Here is a 20,270-nt window from a genome sequence, read left to right as displayed (position 1 = left end):
GGAGCAAAGTGGGAAAAGCAGAATTAGTTATTCGGTGACTGAATAGCCGCGTTATTTGTGCGTGCTAACAAGTGATCTCGTTCAGTGAAAGATGACTGAAATTGTCACTGATGTCAATCCGCGGCCGTTTTTCGCCCCGTATTTCTCGAATTCCCGGAAGAAGATTCCAGCCGGCCAAGTGTTCGCAGCTAGTGCGGTAGCTTCGAGCTTCGGGTCGATACCCACTTTAGAAGAAGTAAAGTGCAGCGATTTCGTGTCTATATCTTTTTTAACCAACTTGACAATTTCGGGCGCCTCGTCACACTGAAGACATTCTTTTACCATGTCATTAATGTTTTGAACTGAGTCATTCGGATGAATTCTGCATAAGTAAATCCAAAACTTTTTTTCCGCTACACGGACAGTAGCAACTGTTGTTGACAAATTAGTATTGGTTCCAATTGTGATGTCCCGGTTAGAAACGAGCTGATCTTCTCTACTGCGTTTAGGCGTTGGACGATAGATGGGTGGCCAATTATATTGTGGACCGCGCGGCGTGATTTCAGTGTTTTCTTTACGTATCTCCGCTTTCAGCTCATTGATAGCAGCCGTCTGTTGTGTAATTAGGTCTGCTATATCATTACCAAGGGCAGCAATTGTAGGACGGCAGGTGGCTAAATTTAAAAATTTCAAACAGCCATCGTAGAGCCAAAGAATATTATCGGTGCTCGCCTTTAGTTTGAACATTTGACTGCTTACCCCCCCCCCCCCCCCCCCCCCCCCCCCCCCCTTCAGCTTTCAGCTCTTTCCCTCCGTGCCAAAAAATTTTTCATTACTTTCCCCTACCGTCCCTTCGTCAATTGTACACTCAAAATAATTTTCACGTTGAAATTACGGGAAAAGTTATGTGAATATTTTCCATCCAATTTTTCCCGTACTATTGACGTGAATTCCACGTAGTTTGCATTAGTATGCATGCATTTACGTGGAAATCACGTAGATGTTATTGTATTTTCCAATAATGTTCAACAAAAGCGACAAATATAAGGACACAGGATGAGTGCTTGGTACTTAGAACTGCAGATCGCTACATTTTGTGGGTGTCGACTGCTCGATCAGTTGGAACCCCGAAATTTCGAAGGATCCGTGGCGGCAAGGCCCAATTTGACCAGAGCGGTGGAGCAACTAGCGAGCTGGAAACGGGCTTTGTAGTGATGGGCAGAATGCAGCATCGTGGAATAAAGTTAATGGAATGGAAGATGATCCCAAGCAACAGTGTGAGTTTTATTGCACTCTTATGGTGGTCTAATTTTGGTCTTAAATGCCATCATAAGAGTATAATAGTGTAAAGTATGAGAGTATAAAGAGTGTTGAGGATAAAAGCCCGTTTCTTCAACATCACCATCATAAACGTGCCCTGTCCTCACGAAGACCCGAAGACAAGATGGAAGCGTTTTATGTGCAGCTGGAGGCAAAGTTTTGCAGCTGTTCGCCACGGGACATCAAGATCGTCATCGGGGATACGAACGCTTCCATCGGCAGGAAAGCAATATATAGACCGGTGATTGAGCCCCATAGCCTGCATAGCGACACGAACGATAACGGCCAGCGATGCATCAACTCTGCAATTTCCCGAGATCTGGTGATAAGAAGCACTTTTACCCGCAAAGATATCCACAAAGCCACCCGAAGACCACACTGAATAACGAACATTGAACCAAATCACCAACATACGCTCCATACGGGGTGCGGATATCGACTAGGACCGACTAGGTGCGGATATCGATCTAGTACTAGTACAAGTCCGCTCAAAATTATAGATTTCGTGACTTATATACTTCGCGACCAAGCCGCCCTCCTCGGTTGAAAATGCGGCAACGTATACGTGCGAATTTCTTGGCAACTCGCGGGTTGTCTACACGAGTTGCCGAGAAATTCGCACGCATACTGGATGAAGCGCTACTTTCCTCTGTGGAGTTAGGTGATTCGACGCTCGGCGGTACCAGATGAAGAAACCTCGAATGCACGAAATGATTGGTTTGCCAACAAGCGATGGAGAGGAACAAAGAGCTTGAAAAAACTACTTAAGCATTGGCACGAGGGGGGAGTTTGGCCGAATATCGACGAGTGCGGAATGAATTGACCACTATCCTGAGGAGGAAGAAGCACCAAAAGGAGGACAACGATCGTGAAGAGCTAGAACAAATATTCTGGGAAAATGAACGCGCAAGTCCTATGAACGAATGCCTCGCGAAGACTTAACTGCTAATAACGCTCTGTAGCGCGGCGTGTAGGAGAACGGAGTATGGAAGTGGAGGATGAACCATAAACTCCAACAGCTCTATGGCGCTCTACAGCTCTAGTATTCAAAAAGTGACTAAACCTGGACGGATACAATGGGCAGGGCATGTTGCAATGCAGGATAACTACCCTGCAAAGATGGTGTTTGCTTAAAATCCGGTAAGAACAAGACAACCAGGGACGTACTAGATGGTTTGTCCAGGTGGAGCGAGATCTGGCGGATAGTACACGGTGTCCAAGGAATTGTAGACCGGTAGGCCACAACCGAGTGAATTGAAAAAATTTTGTTCGTCAGGCAATGTCTTAGAATGGCAAGTCAATTAAGTAACTAAATTGGTCCAAACTTAAGTCCAATTTCATGCCGATTGCACCATCTTTTGTTTATTGGCTAGGCAGGCCACGCCAGTGATCATCGGATGAAAAAGACTTTCAAATTTCATCTTTTTTCGCAACTGATTCGACGGCATGCATCTATAAATGAGATATTCAAGCAATAGAAGCCCTCTATCATACAACTGTAAAACGTGAGAAATCAATTTTAAAAGGTCAAAAACTTTCCTTTATTGTTATAATAAATGAATGCATAATATAAATAGCTCTGATAATTATAAAGAGAATAAATGAACAGATTAATAATTTCAAAAATTAATCTTTTTAAGTACGAAAACTGTAATGCTCGTTTTTATTAGTCATCAACTTCCTCTATAGTCGCCTCTTGCGCTTGTTGGAAGACATCCGGTGCAAGATCAGCGTCCTTGTTTTCCTCGATCAATCGGTACTCTTCAGCCACCTTGAGGCATTTTTCTGCCATTTCAATTGCCCTAGCTCGTTTCTCGTCATTTAGCTGCGTAACGCCATACAATAGCCGCAGTAAGTCTGTATCAAAAATTTTCTCTGCCAATGCCTTGCTCACTTTGACAATATTGTAGATAATGACGAGGCCACGGTGTTGTACATCCGGGCTAGGATTTGCCATCAAAGTTTGGAAGACTTCAATCCATGTAGCTGGCGAAAACATTTTTTCGCAACACTTTTCACTTACAGCCGTAAGATATGCCAGAGCTCCTGAGGCAGCTTTTGCAGTTTCTTCGTCCTCTTCTTGCGTAAGTAAAGCTAATAATTTTACCCGATCGTTTTCCTTTTCATGAAGCGATATGACGTCCGGGGATTGCACCAGATTGCATATAACCTGAGTAGCGGCACGCTGCAGCATTACATGATCTTCGGCCATATACGATTCAATCTTGCTTAAACCATTTTCCTTTAATATGCGCTGTCGAGTAGTCTCATTCATAGCCGCTAAATTGCAAATGGCCATCAAAGCTTCGAAGTTTTCCAACGAGCTACAATCTGGATGAAGTTGATTAATTAGAGGTCGAATAACTTCCAAATTTCGTTGACCGGGAAATGCTACTTCTGGATTGATAGTTATTCCGATACGCGAAAGAGCCTGAGCTGCGTGACGTTTTCCGTTTGGAGTTCCTTTCAGTGATAGCGGCAGCAATACCTTGGCTCCACCTTGTTGCACGACCTTTCCACGAACATCCTGCTCACTACAAAGAGCGTTGAACACACGTGCAATCATTTCCTTGCTATTGTCACTTTCCGTCTTCGATAGAGCCACGAGACCTGAGGTAACTCCCTCATTAGCTAAAACAATAATTCGTCCGCTTACAAAATCTGGATCATCCAGTTCATGCTCCTCAGGGATATGATGCTTTGCAAACTTGGCCAGCTCTACCAATTCCGGTACTATTTCCTGCTTTTCATAGGCATTAACTAGATTGACCAACGTAGTTACCACACCATAAATTGCTGACTGATCTCCCGTTTTAGCTAACTCGATCAAGCCCTGTATAGCTGCTCGATCTTCTACAAGCTTTTCCTTCACGTCGGCATCGAGGGTCAAATATGCCAAACCTTCAGCCGCAAACTTTCGGATGTTTTTATCCTTACCAGGCTTTACCAAAAATTTGCGGCAAGCTTCTGCCAGCTTTTTAGTAGAACCATCAGCGAACGGTCGAATAGAGGCATCCAGTCCGCCGGAACTGCCCAACTTGCAAAGACCAACAAGCGCACGGACACGAATCTCTTCGTTCTTCGAAGTGTAAAGTTTCTTAAGAATCTCAGCACCGGACTGAACAAGGCCTTTGGCTTTATCTTTCTTAGACGCAGCTGCTATAATACATTCGCAGGCAACCTAGAAAGTAGATGAACGAAAAATCAAACACATTGTATGATTTAGACGCTATTCATTAAATTTACCTTCTGTTCCAACAAATCATCTGACTGAGCCATTATCAAAATCATTTGCATTATTCCCTCTCTTGAAATCATTGTATTGCCCACGTCCAGCGGACCCATCAACAATGCAGTAAGAGCTACGGTTACACGCACTTTCGACTCGTGATCCGGCGTTAACAACTTGTCTTTCACAAAATCTGCGATCTGCTCAGTAAAACTTTCCCGCGCTGCATCGTAGTACATATTTTCGTAAATGCGTGCCAAACAAACCGCGGCAATGGTTCTAGAAGAAGGCGTAATATTCATGGCACTTTCGTACTTATATTCCTCCAGCTCAGAGCAAACTTCCATCAGCCGTAATAAACCTTTCATTTCAATTAGTTTTTCTGCCCAATCGATAGCTTTATAGTGAACGTTCCTAATTATCAGCTCCATAATGGCATCTCTTGCCAAGCCCGTGATCATCCGTTCTGTAACAGAATACACAAGGCAGCTGAGAAGGGTTTCAATGAGTTGCTTGTTAGATTCAACAAGATCTGCAACCGGTTTCGAGTCTTCTTTATTTTCCATACCGGTGAGCGAATTTAAAACAGTTTGCATGCAATGTTGCGATGCTGCCACACGATCTTCAATATTGCTGTCAAGTATTTGCAAAAACCAAGGGATGCCCAACTCTTTTATAACGGTCTTCGTCCGATCCGCGCTTTTAGTACACACTGTATCAATGGCACGGATTGCATTTATGAAAATATTATTGTTTTTTTCAACCTTCAGCAATTTTCCAATACGGGTAACAAGACCTTCCTTCAGCATAACTTCTGCCCCAGCAGATTCACGAGCCAATACAACTATATTATTCATGGCTTGTTCTCGTTTTTCAGTAGCCGCGGTCAAATCGAAGGCAATCTGGAACATTTGTGTTACCTTATTAGAGGTCTGTGCTCGTTGGCGTGCTCTCTCTTGCACAATCTCATGCAGCCTTTCCAAGTGTGGCTTAATGGTTTTGTTGTTGGGGTCGTAGGTGTGAATATTTCTAAGATCCTTATATGCCTCTTCATATCTATCCAAACCTTCGAAAGCTTGAAATCTTCTGAACAAGGCCTTTGGATCGTTTGGACAAACATCCAATGATTTGCTGCAATCTTCCAAAGCTTCTTCAAATTTTTCCAATTTTAAATAAGCTGCCGCACGATTTTTGTAAAACACGGGTAAATCTTTGTGTTTTTCACCCAATCGGATCGCCTTGGTGTACCAGGTAACAGCGGAGTCCCAGTAGCCCTCCTTGAATTCTTCATTTCCACGCTCCTTGCACGCACTTGGGTCTTCTTGATTGGTTGACAAATTTTCGCTCACCATCTTGCTCTAAATAGGATCACCCACAGTGAATATAGCTTTCTTTTCAATCGGTTATCTTCGATAAACTGATGTGTGACTTGTGCTCAGCTCTCGTTCTTATAGATTCCGCAAAATAACTAAGAAACCTCTAGGTGTTACGAAATTGCAATTTATTCTCGACGATTCTTGTTGAATCTGGACTAACAGCGCTAAGCATAAAAACGTGCGACCGCTTCTTCTACGTGATAACGAAAGAGAGCAAAAATGTAAAAATTTGAATGAACCAAGATATTTTTAGAATTTGACTTACCAACATAAAAAGATGTGGGTACATTCATTGCGGTAGCAAATGTTTCATCGGTTTCATCTGCCGCATCTGGCTTACAGCATTGACGGTGTTGCACTTACTTAGACCTAGAGTGGGTGTGGGGTGTGTATATCAAAAATCAGATTTAAGTTTTTTTTAAGATCAGAATACTTACAAACTGTTGCACTAATATCAATTTAGCCACTAAAATGCTTAGCTAATAACTTAAATAGTTTAATTGCTGATGCGTTTCGTATTTCTGTTTTTGAACGTCGACGACTGCTCTTGCTCAGCCAGAGATGCCATCACATTTCTCTAAAGAAAATATTTAAAAAAGATATTATTTTATGCTGTCACTACTCGAAAACCTCAAAACCCCGAAAAGTTGCCCCGAAAACTCGGCTGCTCGAATTTAATTGTAGAAAAAGAAAACTTTTTTCTAGACTAAATAGCCGTATGGTCAAAGCAGTTTGCTTTGCTTTATCTCCGGGTAAATCTTATGGGAGGGAAGTGCGGTATAATGCCGAGCCAGCGCTTAGCATCAAAAAGATTTGGAGCGAACGAGAAAGATAACATCCCAAGTAACCATAAGCATTAATCCAAAACCGTATATTGGAAATAATTCTGCATCCCTGGTGCCAAACTTGGGTATATTAGCAATCTTAATGCTTATAAAACGTATATCCACAATGTATGAACATTGTTGATGCATAGAAGCCTAGATAGAAGCAATAACGTAAATCAGCATTAAAGTAAGCAATATATGCGCATATAACGTAACAATATGGTGCATTCAGTCATTTGCGTTAAAACAAGCCGTAAGTGGTGATAAACGGCTTGTACTTGACTTCTTATTTTGCTATTCTACGGCCACTATTCGTGCCCTCTTCTACCTAACGGATGCCCTCTTTTTCTACCCTATTGGTAATGCAGGACAAGTAGCTTTGATATGAGAAAGAATATCACCAACATTAATTACGACTAATTTCAACTCACTCAATCACGTCCGCTATGGTTTAGATAGCAAAGGTGCAAGGAAACGAATCAGGTTGCATGACTAACGCCCGGTTCGAGCCCCTGTCTAGGTGGTAACATTATTCAGCATTTCAAAAAATGGTTCTGCTTATCCTGCTCCCCTTGAGAATGCAGCAAAAATAAATCGGTTGCTTTTTTAGTTTTTTAAATCCCGACCGAATCTCTTTTTATTTTCCTTAACAAGCAAACTATATGCCGTCGATACATTTTCGATACGTCGATAATGTAGACAAAATGACATTTCAATTAAGCCTCAAACAAACACTAATAATGCTTATTGAATGCTTGTGGTATAGCATTTTAATAACCCGCTATTTCGCCTTTTTAGCATTATGTGAGTTCTACAGAAGTATATACAGAAAAATAAGCTTAAGTTCTGTATGCTTATACAATGTTGTCAAAGGACTACCCAGGTAACCAATAAGCAATAAAATAAGCAGTATATCAGTCGTTTATTAGCATCCCTGGCGTTTTATACTGCAGGTTGTTGTTTATAAGCTTTTTGACTGCATAACTGTTGTAAATTGGCATCCACAATTCTTTTTAAATTCTTCTTGTTGGTAACTAGCTGCAAATAAGCATTGTCAGCATTATAAGAGGGCTAGCAGTAAAGCAGCCGCATTTTTTGCCAAAAAAGCATTTAAGGCAACTTAAATGCTTATTGGCTTACTTTTAAATTGCATTGGAAATGCTTATTGGTTACCTGGGTAGTGTTTAGTGCTTACTGGTTACTTGGGATTTTGAAAATCTTGAACATTTTTTAAATAACGCTACAGCATAGTTTTTCGAATACAACATTGTGTGTAAAACGCGTACCTGGATATGATATGTCACTACAGCTGAGTATTCAAAACCATCTAATAAAAGTGCTCTCTCATTGAAAGTTTTGCTTTGTCCGAGGCTTCGTCTTTTTTCTCTCTCTACAGTAAACCCCCCTTCGTTTAAAGATTCCTCATGCAAACTAACGGGGTTCGTTTTTAATTTGAACAACTAGCAACCCTTAATATGCTGAAACTTGTATGAACTGCCCGCCCTGCTCTTTGTCATTGTTTTGGTGGTTTGATTTATTGCTGATTGCAAGGAAAATTGTATCATCCAAAGTGCGATATCGCTCATAAAAGTATTATTGTGCATTAGATCGTTTCGGTATCTTCGGCGTACTTTTTCGTTATATCCCAAGCAATAAGAGCGCTGAAGAGACCGAAACGATTTAAGCTAAAATAGCACTTTTATGATCTATTGTGCACTTATTGATTGGACAATTTTCCTTGCAATTGACAATAGTCTCGGATTTAGTCTCGTTTAGTTGGTAGTTGCAAGTAGCGAATATGTTATTCTCCGATCGGATTTCTATCGTAATCGTTGGGAAACGAAATGTGAAACTGATTAAACTAGGATTAAACGCGCTAGATCAGTACAAATAAATCGTGTTTATGTGCATTGTCTGCGAAGGCTAATGATGCCATGTTGAGAATGACATGTGAACAAGCATGTGAACCATTTTTAATTTGCACATCGTGCAAACCAGCGGGTTCAAATTAAAAAGTGATCAGATTAAAAACGGTCAAACGAACGGGGGTCCACGGTACTTAGTGCGCTAACTTGGCCATAATATTGTGTCTGGTAGCTATTGCCCTTTGCATTGAAAGTTGGATTTTGAGCACACTTGTTCAGTCACACATTTTGTAGGTGAGAAAAGTTGCCAAAATTTCGTGGGAAAAACCCATGAATCTTGGTTGATTCCTATTTGAATTCTAATGCTTACGTAGAGTTGTTATCGACGCTACGAATAATATAAAAATAGTTTCTAAATACATAATTTGAACAAATATGCAGCATATTTGAAATAAATGAAAAATTAAATACTACTTTTCGTACAACTGGTTCTGTCGCCACTGCTAAATCAAATGTCAGCTCAGATGGGAGAGTTGTAATGATGGGAAATGCCGATCAAAATCTATAACGATTATTGATGAAGTTTTCTTATCGTTAATAATTAATAACGATAATATGACAGTATAAGCATAAATACGTAAGAAATAGAACAAAAATGTTAAAATAATAACAAGCCAAAAAAAAGATTCCATTTTAAACCCTCCAATTTTCGATACTTTTCCGTGACGATAAAGTTTGATGGTATTATCGATATAAGATTACTAGCGATATTATCAGTAGCACACTTTTCATCACAGTTTTGAAGGTTGCACTTTACAACTGTGCAGTCCAATTGAGTGCGAAGAGCGCAATAAATCTGGATTATTTTCCCTAATGCCAATGTATATATCGGAACGAAACAGCAATATTGCCGTTATTGCTCTTTCTCTATCTGACTACAGTAATTTCAGTATGTTGCAGTTTGATCGCAGTAAGCTGCAATCGCAGTTTCAAACTGCTGCGTCCAGTTTGGTGGGAAGTGCGGTATAATATTGCCCGTTTCTTTTGGTAACTCGTCGCAGAGAGAATCTGCTTGGCTGTATGCAGGCTTGTTATTTCCTCACTCATTGTGCAAAAAGTGCAACTTTTTTTGTTCCACGCAATGAGCAGAACTGCTTTCAGAAATGAGAAGTAAATCCACACAATGAGAAACAGACTAAACACAATGAGAAAAACTGACGTGCAGAAAAATTTCTTAATGCGCTCTTTAAATGAGCAACTTTCGGTTTTGCTCCCGGTCCTCTCGGTAGCTACAGCAGTAAACCTGGAAACAAAACAACCGGTGCGCGTACAGCAGCTATAGACTCAGAGGCGTCAAGACAATCAAAAGTCGTTATATTTTGAATCTTAGCGGAGAATTGCCTTTGTTTATAATGGGACTTTCCTGTTGGTACGCGTCAAGAAGCAAATGTATGGGAATTCAAATGTTGCCATATCTAAATAATATTTTTCGCACTGTTGCCGTTGTGACATGCCTAACCATATGATGCAGTTGCGTTCACGGGCAGCCAAACTCAACTGAATATACTAAATGTAAGAATCATGATTAAACTGCATTAATGGATTAATATTTTTCTGATGGCAATGACCGCTACTGACAATCGTCGTTTTTTCTCAACGCACTACCCATGTTAAAACTACCCGTAGTTGTCATACGTCAGCGCATCGCATCAACTTATTCAAAGTGTATTAACATTCTCCTCAATGAGTAGCACAGTGTGCGGTTGCTCATACAACTGCGTTCAGCAAGAAAGAGCACAGTTAAAATGAAACGGAGCAGAATAAATCGCGTTGAAGACTGAGCACAGTTTGAATTTTTCTCTTCTCTTTTTTTCTTCTGAGGAGGTGCCATCCCTGGCTGTATGTATTGCGACATTTGCCCCTATTTAGACTACCCTGATTTACACGATTATTACAGTCGAATCTCGCACACGATTTCGCTCAAAGAAAATGAAGTGAAAAAGAAGGTGAAGAAGGAAAAAGAAATAAAACTCATTAGTAGATCAAACTGAAAGCCACTCTAGTGTCAGATTAACAGTGCAAAATGCGATACGTTGCAATAAATGATTATCACAGTAGTCTAAATAGTCATAAAAGGGGCAATAAGTTATAAATATATATTATGCTTGTCTAGCACGTAAACTATTGATTTACTTGACAAAATAAACGATATTTGCCCCCACGACGATTCTGGCGACGGTTTCGCCCGTGACGGTTATAATTCATAGCGTACGAAAGGGTGAGAAATTGATAATAATAAAATATTTGGCTGCTCTGTTATCGACAGGGATACCAGACTTGCAGATTTGTCTGCAAGTTCCAGATTTTTGGAACGGTCTTGCAGATCATTATAAATTTGCAGATATTTGCAGTATTTCTGACTTTTATTGTTTTAGTGCAGATTTTTGTTCGAAGCTCTTCAAACTTTCACAGACTTCTTAAAAAAGTGTGCAGATTTTCGCAGATTATTTTTAAACCAGAAAATTCGAGTGGCCGGAAAACTGCTCGATTTTTTTGGTTTTCGAGCAGTTGCAGACATTTTTTTAGAAAATATGGCATCTCTGTTATCGAGCAGTTCACTTTTTCGACATTCGAGCAGTAGCATAACATAAACATATCTGGCATCTTTGCCAACCTCAGAGTCAGACATCCAGACTATCAATCAAAAATTCAAAATAAAATCAACACAACAGACAGGAGTAGGACCAAAAGCATGTGCTGAGAATAAATGTAAATATTAAATACATTTTGAACAAAAATATCTGAATATAATAAACTGCAATGGCACGTCGTCCTGAGCATGCGGCTCCGCCTGAAATAGTAAGTGTACACTATAATATTTACGGTTCTAAATTCTATGAATATTTTTTTTCCACAAAGTTCTACAATGAAGATGAGGCGCAAAAATATACCAACAATACCCGCATTATCGACATCCAGGTACAGATGTGCGAGCGGGCCATCGAATTGCTGGCATTACCAGAGGATGAAAATCAGCTGATACTGGATATCGGTTGCGGCTCAGGTTTGTCAGGAAGTGTTTTGGAAGATCAAGGGCACCTCTGGATCGGTATTGATATTGCCAAAGCTATGCTAAATGTAGCTGTAGAAAGGGAAGTCGAAGGCGATCTTGTGCTGGGAGACATGGGTCAAGGAATGCCCTTCAAGGCTGGGACATTTGACGGAGCCGTTTCTATTTCGGCATTGCAATGGCTCTGCAACGCAGATAAAAAATCGCACGTACCACAAAAGCGATTGTACCAATTTTTCAGCACACTATTTTCGTGTTTGGTAAGCAGCATCAATTTATCTACCTATTTGTTTGGTTGGGTTTTCTTTTGTTGAGACGCCTATTTCATTTTCAGACACGTAACGCTCGAGCAGTGTTTCAGTTCTACCCAGAAAACTCGGAACAAGTTACTTTAATTACAACACAGGCAATGAAAGCGGGATTCTATGGAGGTCTGGTGGTTGACTATCCAAACTCTGCCAAAGCGAAAAAATATTTTCTTGTCCTTATGACTGGTGGCATGGTTAAACTACCGGCTGCTCTGGGAACTAATGAAGATTCCAATCACGTTCCGTACAGTCGTAAGCGCGAGTTAGCGAAAAATGCCCGAGGAAAACCGCTAAAGAAATCTCGTGACTGGATAATGCAGAAAAAAGAACGAAGAAGGCAGCAAGGGAATGAAACTCGCAGCGATTCTAAGTACACAGCACGCAAGCGAAGCGGGAAGTTTTGAAGCACTCTTATTTTTCATTAAACTGAAACTAATGTAAAACCTACCAGATGCTTTTTCTTTTTTCAAACCCCCGATTTTCAAAATAGAAAAAACAATACATAAATCTTTAGTTTGAATACCTACAAAATGGTACTTGTGAAACTTCGAAGGGTATTTTATTATTTAATCTACAATTTCCTAGGATATTCACATCTTGATTTAAGCGCTAACTATTTACAACTTTGTTATAGTTTTTCTCAGTATGTAACAATAGTACTTATTACGGCAACGTTCCACGAAACTGAACCGTCTCATTTTGCAGTTAGTTTGCTTTCTCTAGTTTTCAGAAACATTTTTTTCTTGCTTTGCAGTAGTTCTCGGAATATCGTGGGATCGTTCCTGCAAGAAGATTATCACATATACAGCAATTAGCCCAACGACACCCCAAACAACATATCCGTGCACAACGTGTGCATCGACGATAGCGTCTCGTTCCGATCTTGCTTTAAATTTTTCTTCAGCGGCTTTTTTTCGTTCAAAATTTTTCGCATAATGATGGCGAGCCCATTCATCAAAGTTATAAATTGGGGTACGACCTGAAGCCGATGGGACGTGAGTTCTTTGCATGCGTTTTTTATAGAATCTAGTTTGAGCATCGTCCTCTTCAGGCTCTTTGGTAATTGATGGATCCGATTGGGCATATTGTTTACCAGCTGTATGCAATATACCTTTGTCGTACAATCTCCTCAACCGGTAATTGCCCAGAACTTCGTAAGCTTCTGTAATTGCACGGAACTTATTCGCCGCTACCTCACTGCCTTCATTTCGATCTGGGTGATACTGCTTTGACAGACTGTAATATGCTTGTTTTATATCATTTTGTGTTGCATTGGGAGTTATACCAAGAGCATCATAGTGAGATCGATTCAAAATCCTGTATAAACTTATGCATCGTTGTATCCTAGTGTATGTGGCGATTTTACCTAAAATTTGTAGTTTGTTTTGACTCAGCATACCGTTGGCTACTGTACTTGATCTGCAAAATTATAAGGAATGGTAAAAGTTTTTATATAATTAAAAAAAAAATCTCACTATTATATTTTGCATATAAACTACAAACCTAAATAACAAAACAAAATTTCGGTTATGTCATTTTTATATAATACGGCCAGTGGTGCCATCAGAAATTTTTATTCTGGTCAAACTTTCTTAAAACCAGAGATGCCATATTTTCTAAAAAAATGTCTGGAACTGCTCGAAAACCGAAAAAATTCGAGCAGTTTTCCGGCTACTCTAATTTTCTGGTTTGAAAATAATCTGCGAAAATCTGCACACTTTTTTTAGGAAGTCTGTGAAAGTTTAAAGAGCTTCGAACAAAAATCTGCACCAAAACAATAAAAGAAAAAACAGAGGGGTTGTGTACAAGACACGACCGTATACATAGGTGACGCAGGACTACGTAAGTGTCTGTAGTGATAGTAGCATGTATTCATGCTTGCAATCATTCGATTCTTCATGTATACATGCTATATGCAACATATATACATGCTACATGCGTTGTATGTAACATTTATCAAAGTAGTAACATTGCATACGTTCAATTCTCAAAAGATTGTACATTCGAAAACAATTTATCAAAATCAAGAAACGATGATTCTACATTTGATGAAGGGATGGTAAGGGAAAGTAATGAAGAAGGATTTTTTCCGGGAATGAAGGGGAAGGGTGGAAAGGAAGGGGGGAGGGGGGTAATAGGTAGCTATGCTTAACAAGTTGTCGTTTGTGACTCCTATCTTTTGTCCAATGCTGGAAGATGCATGGGTCGAATTGCATTGGACAAAAGATAGGAGTCACAAAAATCTGCACCAAAACAATAAGTCAGAAAAACTGCAAATTTATAATGATCTGCAAGCAGGAATACCAGATTTTTGGAACGGTCTTGCAGATCATTATACATTTGCAGTTTTTCTGACTTTTATTGTTTTGGTACAGATTTTTGTTCGAAGCTCTTTAAACTTTCACAGACTTCCTAAAAAAGTGAGCAGATTTTCGCAGATTATTTTTAAACCAGAAAATTCGAGTGGCCGGAAAACTGCTCGATTTTTTCGGTTTTCGAGCAGTTGCAGACATTTTTTTTAGAAAATATGGCATCTCTGTCTGCAAGACCGTTCCAAAAATCTGGAATTTGCCACCTCCACGACATCGCTATCTTGGTCTACAGAGTTTGACAGTACCCCCATTAAGTTGGACCCCTCAGTATTGTACCCCAAACAACAATGGCGTCGCATTGATTTTCTATGGAGTGATTTCCCGCCCAGTATTTTTGACGTTTCAGATTCAGTCACAGAAAAATGGCGACGTGCCGAGGGGTCGGAATTTGCAGATAAATCTGCAAGTCTGTTATCCCTGACTTGTGCTAGAGTGACTATATACGCTATATACAGAGTGGCGACAGTGTCAAAATTGGAATGATAATTATCTGTCAGTGTCATGCCAATGGAGCAGACGACCTATAGGTGAACAAAAGCTTCGTTCGACAAGTAGTTGGCGCCGCGGTAAAAATGATGATATTTTTATATCGAGCTGTCAAAACACATAGAAAACTAAAATCATAAGAAGCGAATTTGAATTTTTTTTAAAAATGCGCGCTTTGGAATCAATCAAATGTTATGGTTGGGTTAGAAAATAACATATATACTTACTATAATTTTTATTTGCCTGCATTTTATTTAAAACCATTTATAATTTTATTACATAATAAATACTAAACAATAAGGACATTGATTCAACATGCCTTGTATGAAATATTGTTATAATTTTGCTTAAAATCATTGAAATTACCTTAAACAATATATAGAACACTTTCATGAATATATCTGGATCTAAATTTTTCGGTCCGGAACCTATAAACATAACCACACACACCTAAACTAAATCCGGATCTCAATTTACTTGTCCTAAGTACACATTTCATTTGCAACCACCAGTGCGCTAGCTGGTAAATAAGATTTCTAACCCGCTGCAGAAAATTCAATGTTCGCAATATTCATTTTACTGAGATTTAAATGAAAAATGTTTTGATTTGTATATCCGTCCAGCGAAAATTTGTAACTGATCATCATTTTCCTAGTTCGGACAGCCAAATGTAGGAGTCGCATGGGCTTCATTAGTTTTGCGTTTATTCGCCTATCCAACGCGTATGCAGGAAAGAGAAAGAAAAACCTTGGAAAAACCGCATGGCATACATTTGGGATGTCATGTCGCCAATCTGTATATAGTCACTCTAATTTGTGCATGCATGAATTTTAAAGCCCTATAAACTAGAAATACTCACAGTAAGAGATACGCGGAAACTAAAGCCAACGATTTGGCATCAGTGTACAAAAACTGCCAGCACTTGCTGCGGAGCAAAATACTGTAGCAGTGTGACTTGATTGTTTTCAACATGATCCGCTTTAGTTTTATACACATCAATGTTGCACAATAGAGCGATATATCTTCAACTTAATCAGTGTAAAATGCATTGCAAAGCTTTATACACACTGTATCGGAGTATAATATTCAAGGTGCGTGACAATAGCTTAAGTAGATTTCATAACTATTTCAATACTTGTTAATCACACATTTAAGCAAAAAGTATGCGTGTTCGATTGGCTCCAGGGGCTTGCGATGGGTGCCATGTTTTTGTTGCCAACATCTCAGCACATCTCGACCAAGGTTGGCAGCAAATTTACCTGTCAGACGGGCGCTTTTCTTGCAATAGCGCCCTTCGTTAAGTCGACTGTCAAACACCGTTCGTTAAGATAGGGATAGCACCCCGCCAGCGTCTGACAGGTAAATTTGCTGCCAACCTTGGTCGAGATGTGCTGAGATGTTGGCAACAAAAACATGGCACCCATCGCAAGCCCCTGCACCCCGCTGATTGGCTCCCTTTCGACAACCTCGCTGCTCGATTGGCTCCAAGGTTGCCAATAGGTTTTCCCGAAAATCTGGCGAACACGAATAAAAGTGTCCGGCAAAAATCTGGTGGTAAATTAGTCCGATGGGGAGGCGTTTTCCTGAAAAAATCTTGCTCGTTTTGCTCACCGTAGATGGAAAATTTTGTCCAAAATTAGAAGTGATGACCTTTTTGCAAGACGGAGAATCGAAAATCCGGCAAAAATCTGGCACATTGCCAAATATCTGGAAGATTTTAAGCTTTGTCTGTTTGTCTGGCGCGCAATCAAAAATCTGGCAAAATCCAAATTTATCTGGCATACTGGCAACCGTGATTGGCTCCCAAGATGGCTGCTTCCGCGTATCTCTCACCTCTGAGTATTTCTCTACGGGGTGAAGTGGCTGTCAAATTCATACATTTTCGATGTCCCACGCATAGGTACCAAAACGACCCCCCGGCACGTCGCCATTTTTCTATGACCACAATCTAAAACGTCAAAACACTGGGTGGGAAATCATTTCATAGAAAATATATGGAGCGGCCATTGTTGTTTGGGGCCCAGCAACGAGGGGCCCATCAGTATGGGGGTACTGTCAAATCATATGTGAGAGTGTATTGGTGACACCGGGCTGTACCAAAATGTTAATTTTGACAAGAATCAAAAAATTTGCTGGGAATTCCCCTTTACCAAGGACCATTTGAAAGTTGCTCTCTTCACTCCTACATGAGAAAGAGATAGCAACACACCATGCCCTTGGTATTTCTAGCAAGGGAATGCTCCATTAACGAGAGCAGCAAGTACAACATCTAACAAAGAAACTCGATGTTTTGCTTTTTTCTTTTTCTTTCTCGCTATGTAACTGCAATGAAATTTTACACTTTTGAAAGCGTTGAAAGTTTTGGAAGCGCGATGTTACCATCTGACAAATACATAGCAAGGGATAGCACAGCGCATCCCCTCGATTTCTAGTCCCAAATTTATACATGCACAAATATCTGTATTTATGGCAGCTCTGCCGGGAAAAATGTTTTTTGTTGGATTTCGAGCTGTTCTTTTGGTTTTCGAGTAGCTCGAAAAGTATTAATTTTTAGAACAATCTGGCATCTCTGGTCAAGTGTCAACAATGATAACAAAAATAAAAAACTGATAGTCGGAAAACACGTGAAAATAGATTAGAAATTCTCTCAATTGTACGGATAATTTTTAACTTCTGAATAGTAATATTTTAATTAAATTATCGCAATGAGTAGTAAACGTGGTGATGGTGGACGTCGCACGCGCGCACAGAAACATCAGAATACGTTTGCTTTCAAAAACGATTTGCACGATAAACATACGCCACTGATAAAACTTATTAATACGCTGAACGTCTGTGAGGTTTGCGAACGCTGCAAGGAGGTGATAGAGTGGAAAATTAAGTACAGAAAATACAAACCCTTGACACAGCCGAAATCATGCAATAAATGTAACGAACGTAAAGTTAAACGGGCGTACCATGTTCTTTGTCGGGACTGTGCTCTTGCCAGCAGATGTTGCGCGAAATGCCTTGCTCCCGCAGATAAAACTGCTATTATTCCGCCGGAACCGACGGAGGAAGAGAAGTTAAAACTTAAGGTCGAGATGGATCAATTAATCAAGTCTCTACCAGAACGGAAGAGAAGAACCTTCTTACGCTACATGAACAAAGGCAAAAAGAAAGAAGATAAACATTCCGATGAAGACGAAGAATGTCAGCGAGGGAAAAAACAGCCGGAAACCGTGGCACGTACGAGGGAAGAATTGATGGAAAAGTTCGAACAACTGAAAGTAACCGCAACTGAGGAGGATGGTTCATTTTCGGATGAAGATTACTCCGACTTTAGTGATAATGATCTATCTGATTGAAAATGTTTGCCTTTTTTGCTACTTGTATAAATGATATCCTGTAATCAATTAATAAAGGAGTTCTTTTTCAATGATTGAAAAGCATCAAATAACTCACTTGCGTTTATGAATTTTTCTGCATTTCTTAGGACAAGGCGTGAGTGTTTATGACGATAGCTTTAATCAAATAAGTGAACAATGAATTCCCCTCGTTGAAGTACCAATATTTGAGCGTGAATCAATTATGGTTATTACAACTATAACTATTTTAATCATTGAAAAGGCTTACAGTTTACAGTTTTAGAATTATTTATAACATAATGATAAGCTTATTGATACATACATTTTTATAGAACTACTTTCCTATTAACAGTGAATATAAGTCAATCAAATAATGTTTCACTTAACACTATCAATATGGCGAACGGAACATGCCTGGCATTGGCATTGCAATCTGCCCTAATGGATATGGAACTGCACCAGTTGTAGGAGGTGGTGGATAAAACCCACTAGTTCGACCTGGGGTGGGACCCATTCCAAAAGTGGGCGTTCCATGCATGACACCATGTGCCGCTGATTGGTTCAATCCGTTCCGTACTAGTTCGGTCATTTTTTCCGCTTTCAACTTACGACTGTGCATTGCTTTGCGCGAGCTCATGAATTGTTCCAAGTAAACGTCGATTGTGATGTCGTTGTCTAGAAACTGCTTTACGATTTTTTCGGACTGTTCTTCGCTCTCAGCGGCAGCAGCCTGTAGTAGAGCCAAAACTGTGTCTGGATTAGTGCTGCTAGATTTGTCCTCTGAAAGTAATATTTTAGAACTTGAGTAACCGCAAAACAAATAGATTAAAATTTTTACTCAAATCACACGCTTTTGCTTTCACGGAAGCTGCTAAAACGCGTCCTTGTTCCGAAAGATCATTTACTCGTGAACGTAGTTCAATCAGTTTCGGTTCCTTGTTTAGGTTGCTTTCAGCTAAGCTGCGATTTTCACTCAGAACAACTTCTTTTTCAGATTCGAGTGTTTCAACCTGAATGAAGCAAAATAAAAAACGCAATAAACACAGATGATTCATGGTACCTAAATTTAATCAAGACTCACCGCTTGATCGACACGTTCATCCAATTTCCCGTCATCGTTCAGCAGATCCTTTAGCTCATCAGAGCTAAGATTTTGCAGTGTGCGAACTGCTTGGTTTAAATACTGTTGATACATCGATATTTTCACTTTAACAGCTCGGCAATAATATTTAGAATATACAAATTAGAAAAAGTGCAGAAGCGAAAGACCCAACAATAAATAGAAAAATAGTGAAACAACAGATTAGTGGAAACACTGTTTTTATTTTTCTATGCAACTGTCACAAGAGCAGAGATGCCATATTTTTTTCAAAATGATCAGGTACTGCTCGAAAAACAATACAGGTGTCGTTTAAATATTATGTAACGCTAATATACGCCGTTTCACGTACCTCAAATAACAACGACAGCTGAATTGTAAGAGCGGTTGCTGTTTACGGTTTGATTTAAGGTGACCAAAGCTGCATAAAGTAAGCACTTAAATGGTGTTTAAACAAGCGATGTATAAACTACTTTAAGTTTTTCAAACCAGCTCTCTCTCAAAAGCTAATAAACAGGCTTAATAGCCGATTTTTCTGCTAAACAATCCGCTTCTTAACAGCCATAGACATCAAGCCGTTTTATGGCTGTTTCAAGGTGTTAAAGTGTGTGTGGCTCTGCCAGGTACCGCAGGGAGTCTATCAACACAGAGATGAATTGTTTGCTCAATTTGCCAATAATAAAATAAACAAGAAATTGATGCGATACGATATTTCTCGGATAGTTTATTTTATCTAGCATTTAATCCACTGTTCCGTATTTTTTAGCTACATTAAAGTGGCATTCGATTTCCAGACAAGACAATCACGTCGCCATCCACCAACATTGGGATGCAACGTTGGTGACTCCGCGCTTGAAAAGCTGGATTTGTTGATCGCGTTTCAGCACACCCGTTTTCATTAGATTCAGTTCAATTCCGAGGGCTAGGGCCAACATCATCACTGATCGACGAACTGGTACAACTACGTGACAACACAAATCCATTTTTATGAT

The 20,270-nt window shown here is 39.8% G+C and overlaps 5 protein-coding genes across 5 annotated transcripts; 2 read left to right on the top strand and 3 right to left on the bottom strand.

Annotated features, from left to right (window-relative positions):
• Positions 1-2,876: 2,876 nt before the first annotated feature.
• Positions 2,877-6,443, bottom strand: LOC128741553 (protein unc-45 homolog B). Its single transcript, XM_053837460.1, has 4 exons — positions 6,342-6,443; positions 6,170-6,273; positions 4,546-6,097; positions 2,877-4,480 (listed from the first exon to the last, which is right to left on the bottom strand). The coding sequence occupies exons 3-4, from the start codon at positions 5,878-5,880 to the stop codon at positions 2,966-2,968; spliced, it is 2,850 nt and encodes a 949-aa protein (XP_053693435.1). The 5' UTR covers positions 5,881-6,097; positions 6,170-6,273; positions 6,342-6,443; the 3' UTR covers positions 2,877-2,965.
• Positions 6,444-11,343: 4,900 nt separating this feature from the next.
• LOC128744535 (probable 18S rRNA (guanine-N(7))-methyltransferase) lies at positions 11,344-12,508 on the top strand. The gene is made up of 3 exons (XM_053841607.1): positions 11,344-11,455; positions 11,516-11,926; positions 12,001-12,508. The coding sequence occupies exons 1-3, from the start codon at positions 11,417-11,419 to the stop codon at positions 12,376-12,378; spliced, it is 828 nt and encodes a 275-aa protein (XP_053697582.1). The 5' UTR covers positions 11,344-11,416; the 3' UTR covers positions 12,379-12,508.
• Positions 12,485-13,401, bottom strand: LOC128744538 (dnaJ homolog subfamily C member 30, mitochondrial; the record flags this gene model as incomplete). Its single annotated transcript, XM_053841611.1, has 1 exon — positions 12,485-13,401. A coding segment is annotated over one exon (708 nt), but the record flags the coding sequence as incomplete, so codon positions are not given.
• A 4,060-nt stretch (positions 13,402-17,461) lies between these two features.
• Positions 17,462-18,293, top strand: LOC128744537 (uncharacterized protein C9orf85 homolog). The gene has a single exon (XM_053841610.1). The coding sequence runs from the start codon at positions 17,538-17,540 to the stop codon at positions 18,177-18,179; it is 642 nt and encodes a 213-aa protein (XP_053697585.1). The 5' UTR covers positions 17,462-17,537; the 3' UTR covers positions 18,180-18,293.
• Positions 18,188-19,446, bottom strand: LOC128744536 (uncharacterized). The gene is made up of 3 exons (XM_053841608.1): positions 19,261-19,446; positions 19,018-19,189; positions 18,188-18,959 (listed from the first exon to the last, which is right to left on the bottom strand). Exons 1-3 carry the CDS (start codon positions 19,372-19,374, stop codon positions 18,571-18,573), a joined length of 675 nt encoding a protein of 224 aa, XP_053697583.1. The 5' UTR covers positions 19,375-19,446; the 3' UTR covers positions 18,188-18,570.
• Between the last annotated feature and the right edge of the window lie 824 nt (positions 19,447-20,270).

Source organism: Sabethes cyaneus, chromosome 3 (genome assembly GCF_943734655.1).
Source record: "Sabethes cyaneus chromosome 3, idSabCyanKW18_F2, whole genome shotgun sequence".
In the NCBI taxonomy this organism is placed as follows: Eukaryota; Metazoa; Arthropoda; class Insecta; order Diptera; family Culicidae; genus Sabethes; species Sabethes cyaneus.
Note: the sequence above shows the minus strand (reverse complement) of the source record. Positions and strands in the feature narration are given on the sequence as shown.

Excerpts from the sequence above, each read along its gene's own strand:
- LOC128741553 (XM_053837460.1), bottom strand. The coding sequence starts at position 5,880 with ATGGTGAGCGAAAATTTGTCAACCAATCAAGAAGACCCAAGTGCGTGC. Across the intron at positions 4,481-4,545 it reads ATGATTTGTTGGAACAGAAG|GTTGCCTGCGAATGTATTAT; the intron begins GTAAATTTAATG and ends TCTACTTTCTAG.
- LOC128744535 (XM_053841607.1), top strand. The coding sequence starts at position 11,417 with ATGGCACGTCGTCCTGAGCATGCGGCTCCGCCTGAAATA. Across the intron at positions 11,456-11,515 it reads ATGCGGCTCCGCCTGAAATA|TTCTACAATGAAGATGAGGC; the intron begins GTAAGTGTACAC and ends TTTTCCACAAAG. Across the intron at positions 11,927-12,000 it reads GCACACTATTTTCGTGTTTG|ACACGTAACGCTCGAGCAGT; the intron begins GTAAGCAGCATC and ends TTTCATTTTCAG.
- LOC128744537 (XM_053841610.1), top strand. The coding sequence starts at position 17,538 with ATGAGTAGTAAACGTGGTGATGGTGGACGTCGCACGCGCGCACAGAAA.
- LOC128744536 (XM_053841608.1), bottom strand. The coding sequence starts at position 19,374 with ATGTATCAACAGTATTTAAACCAAGCAGTTCGCACACTGCAAAATCTT. Across the intron at positions 19,190-19,260 it reads ATGAACGTGTCGATCAAGCG|GTTGAAACACTCGAATCTGA; the intron begins GTGAGTCTTGAT and ends TGCTTCATTCAG. Across the intron at positions 18,960-19,017 it reads AGCAAAAGCGTGTGATTTGA|AGGACAAATCTAGCAGCACT; the intron begins GTAAAAATTTTA and ends TATTACTTTCAG.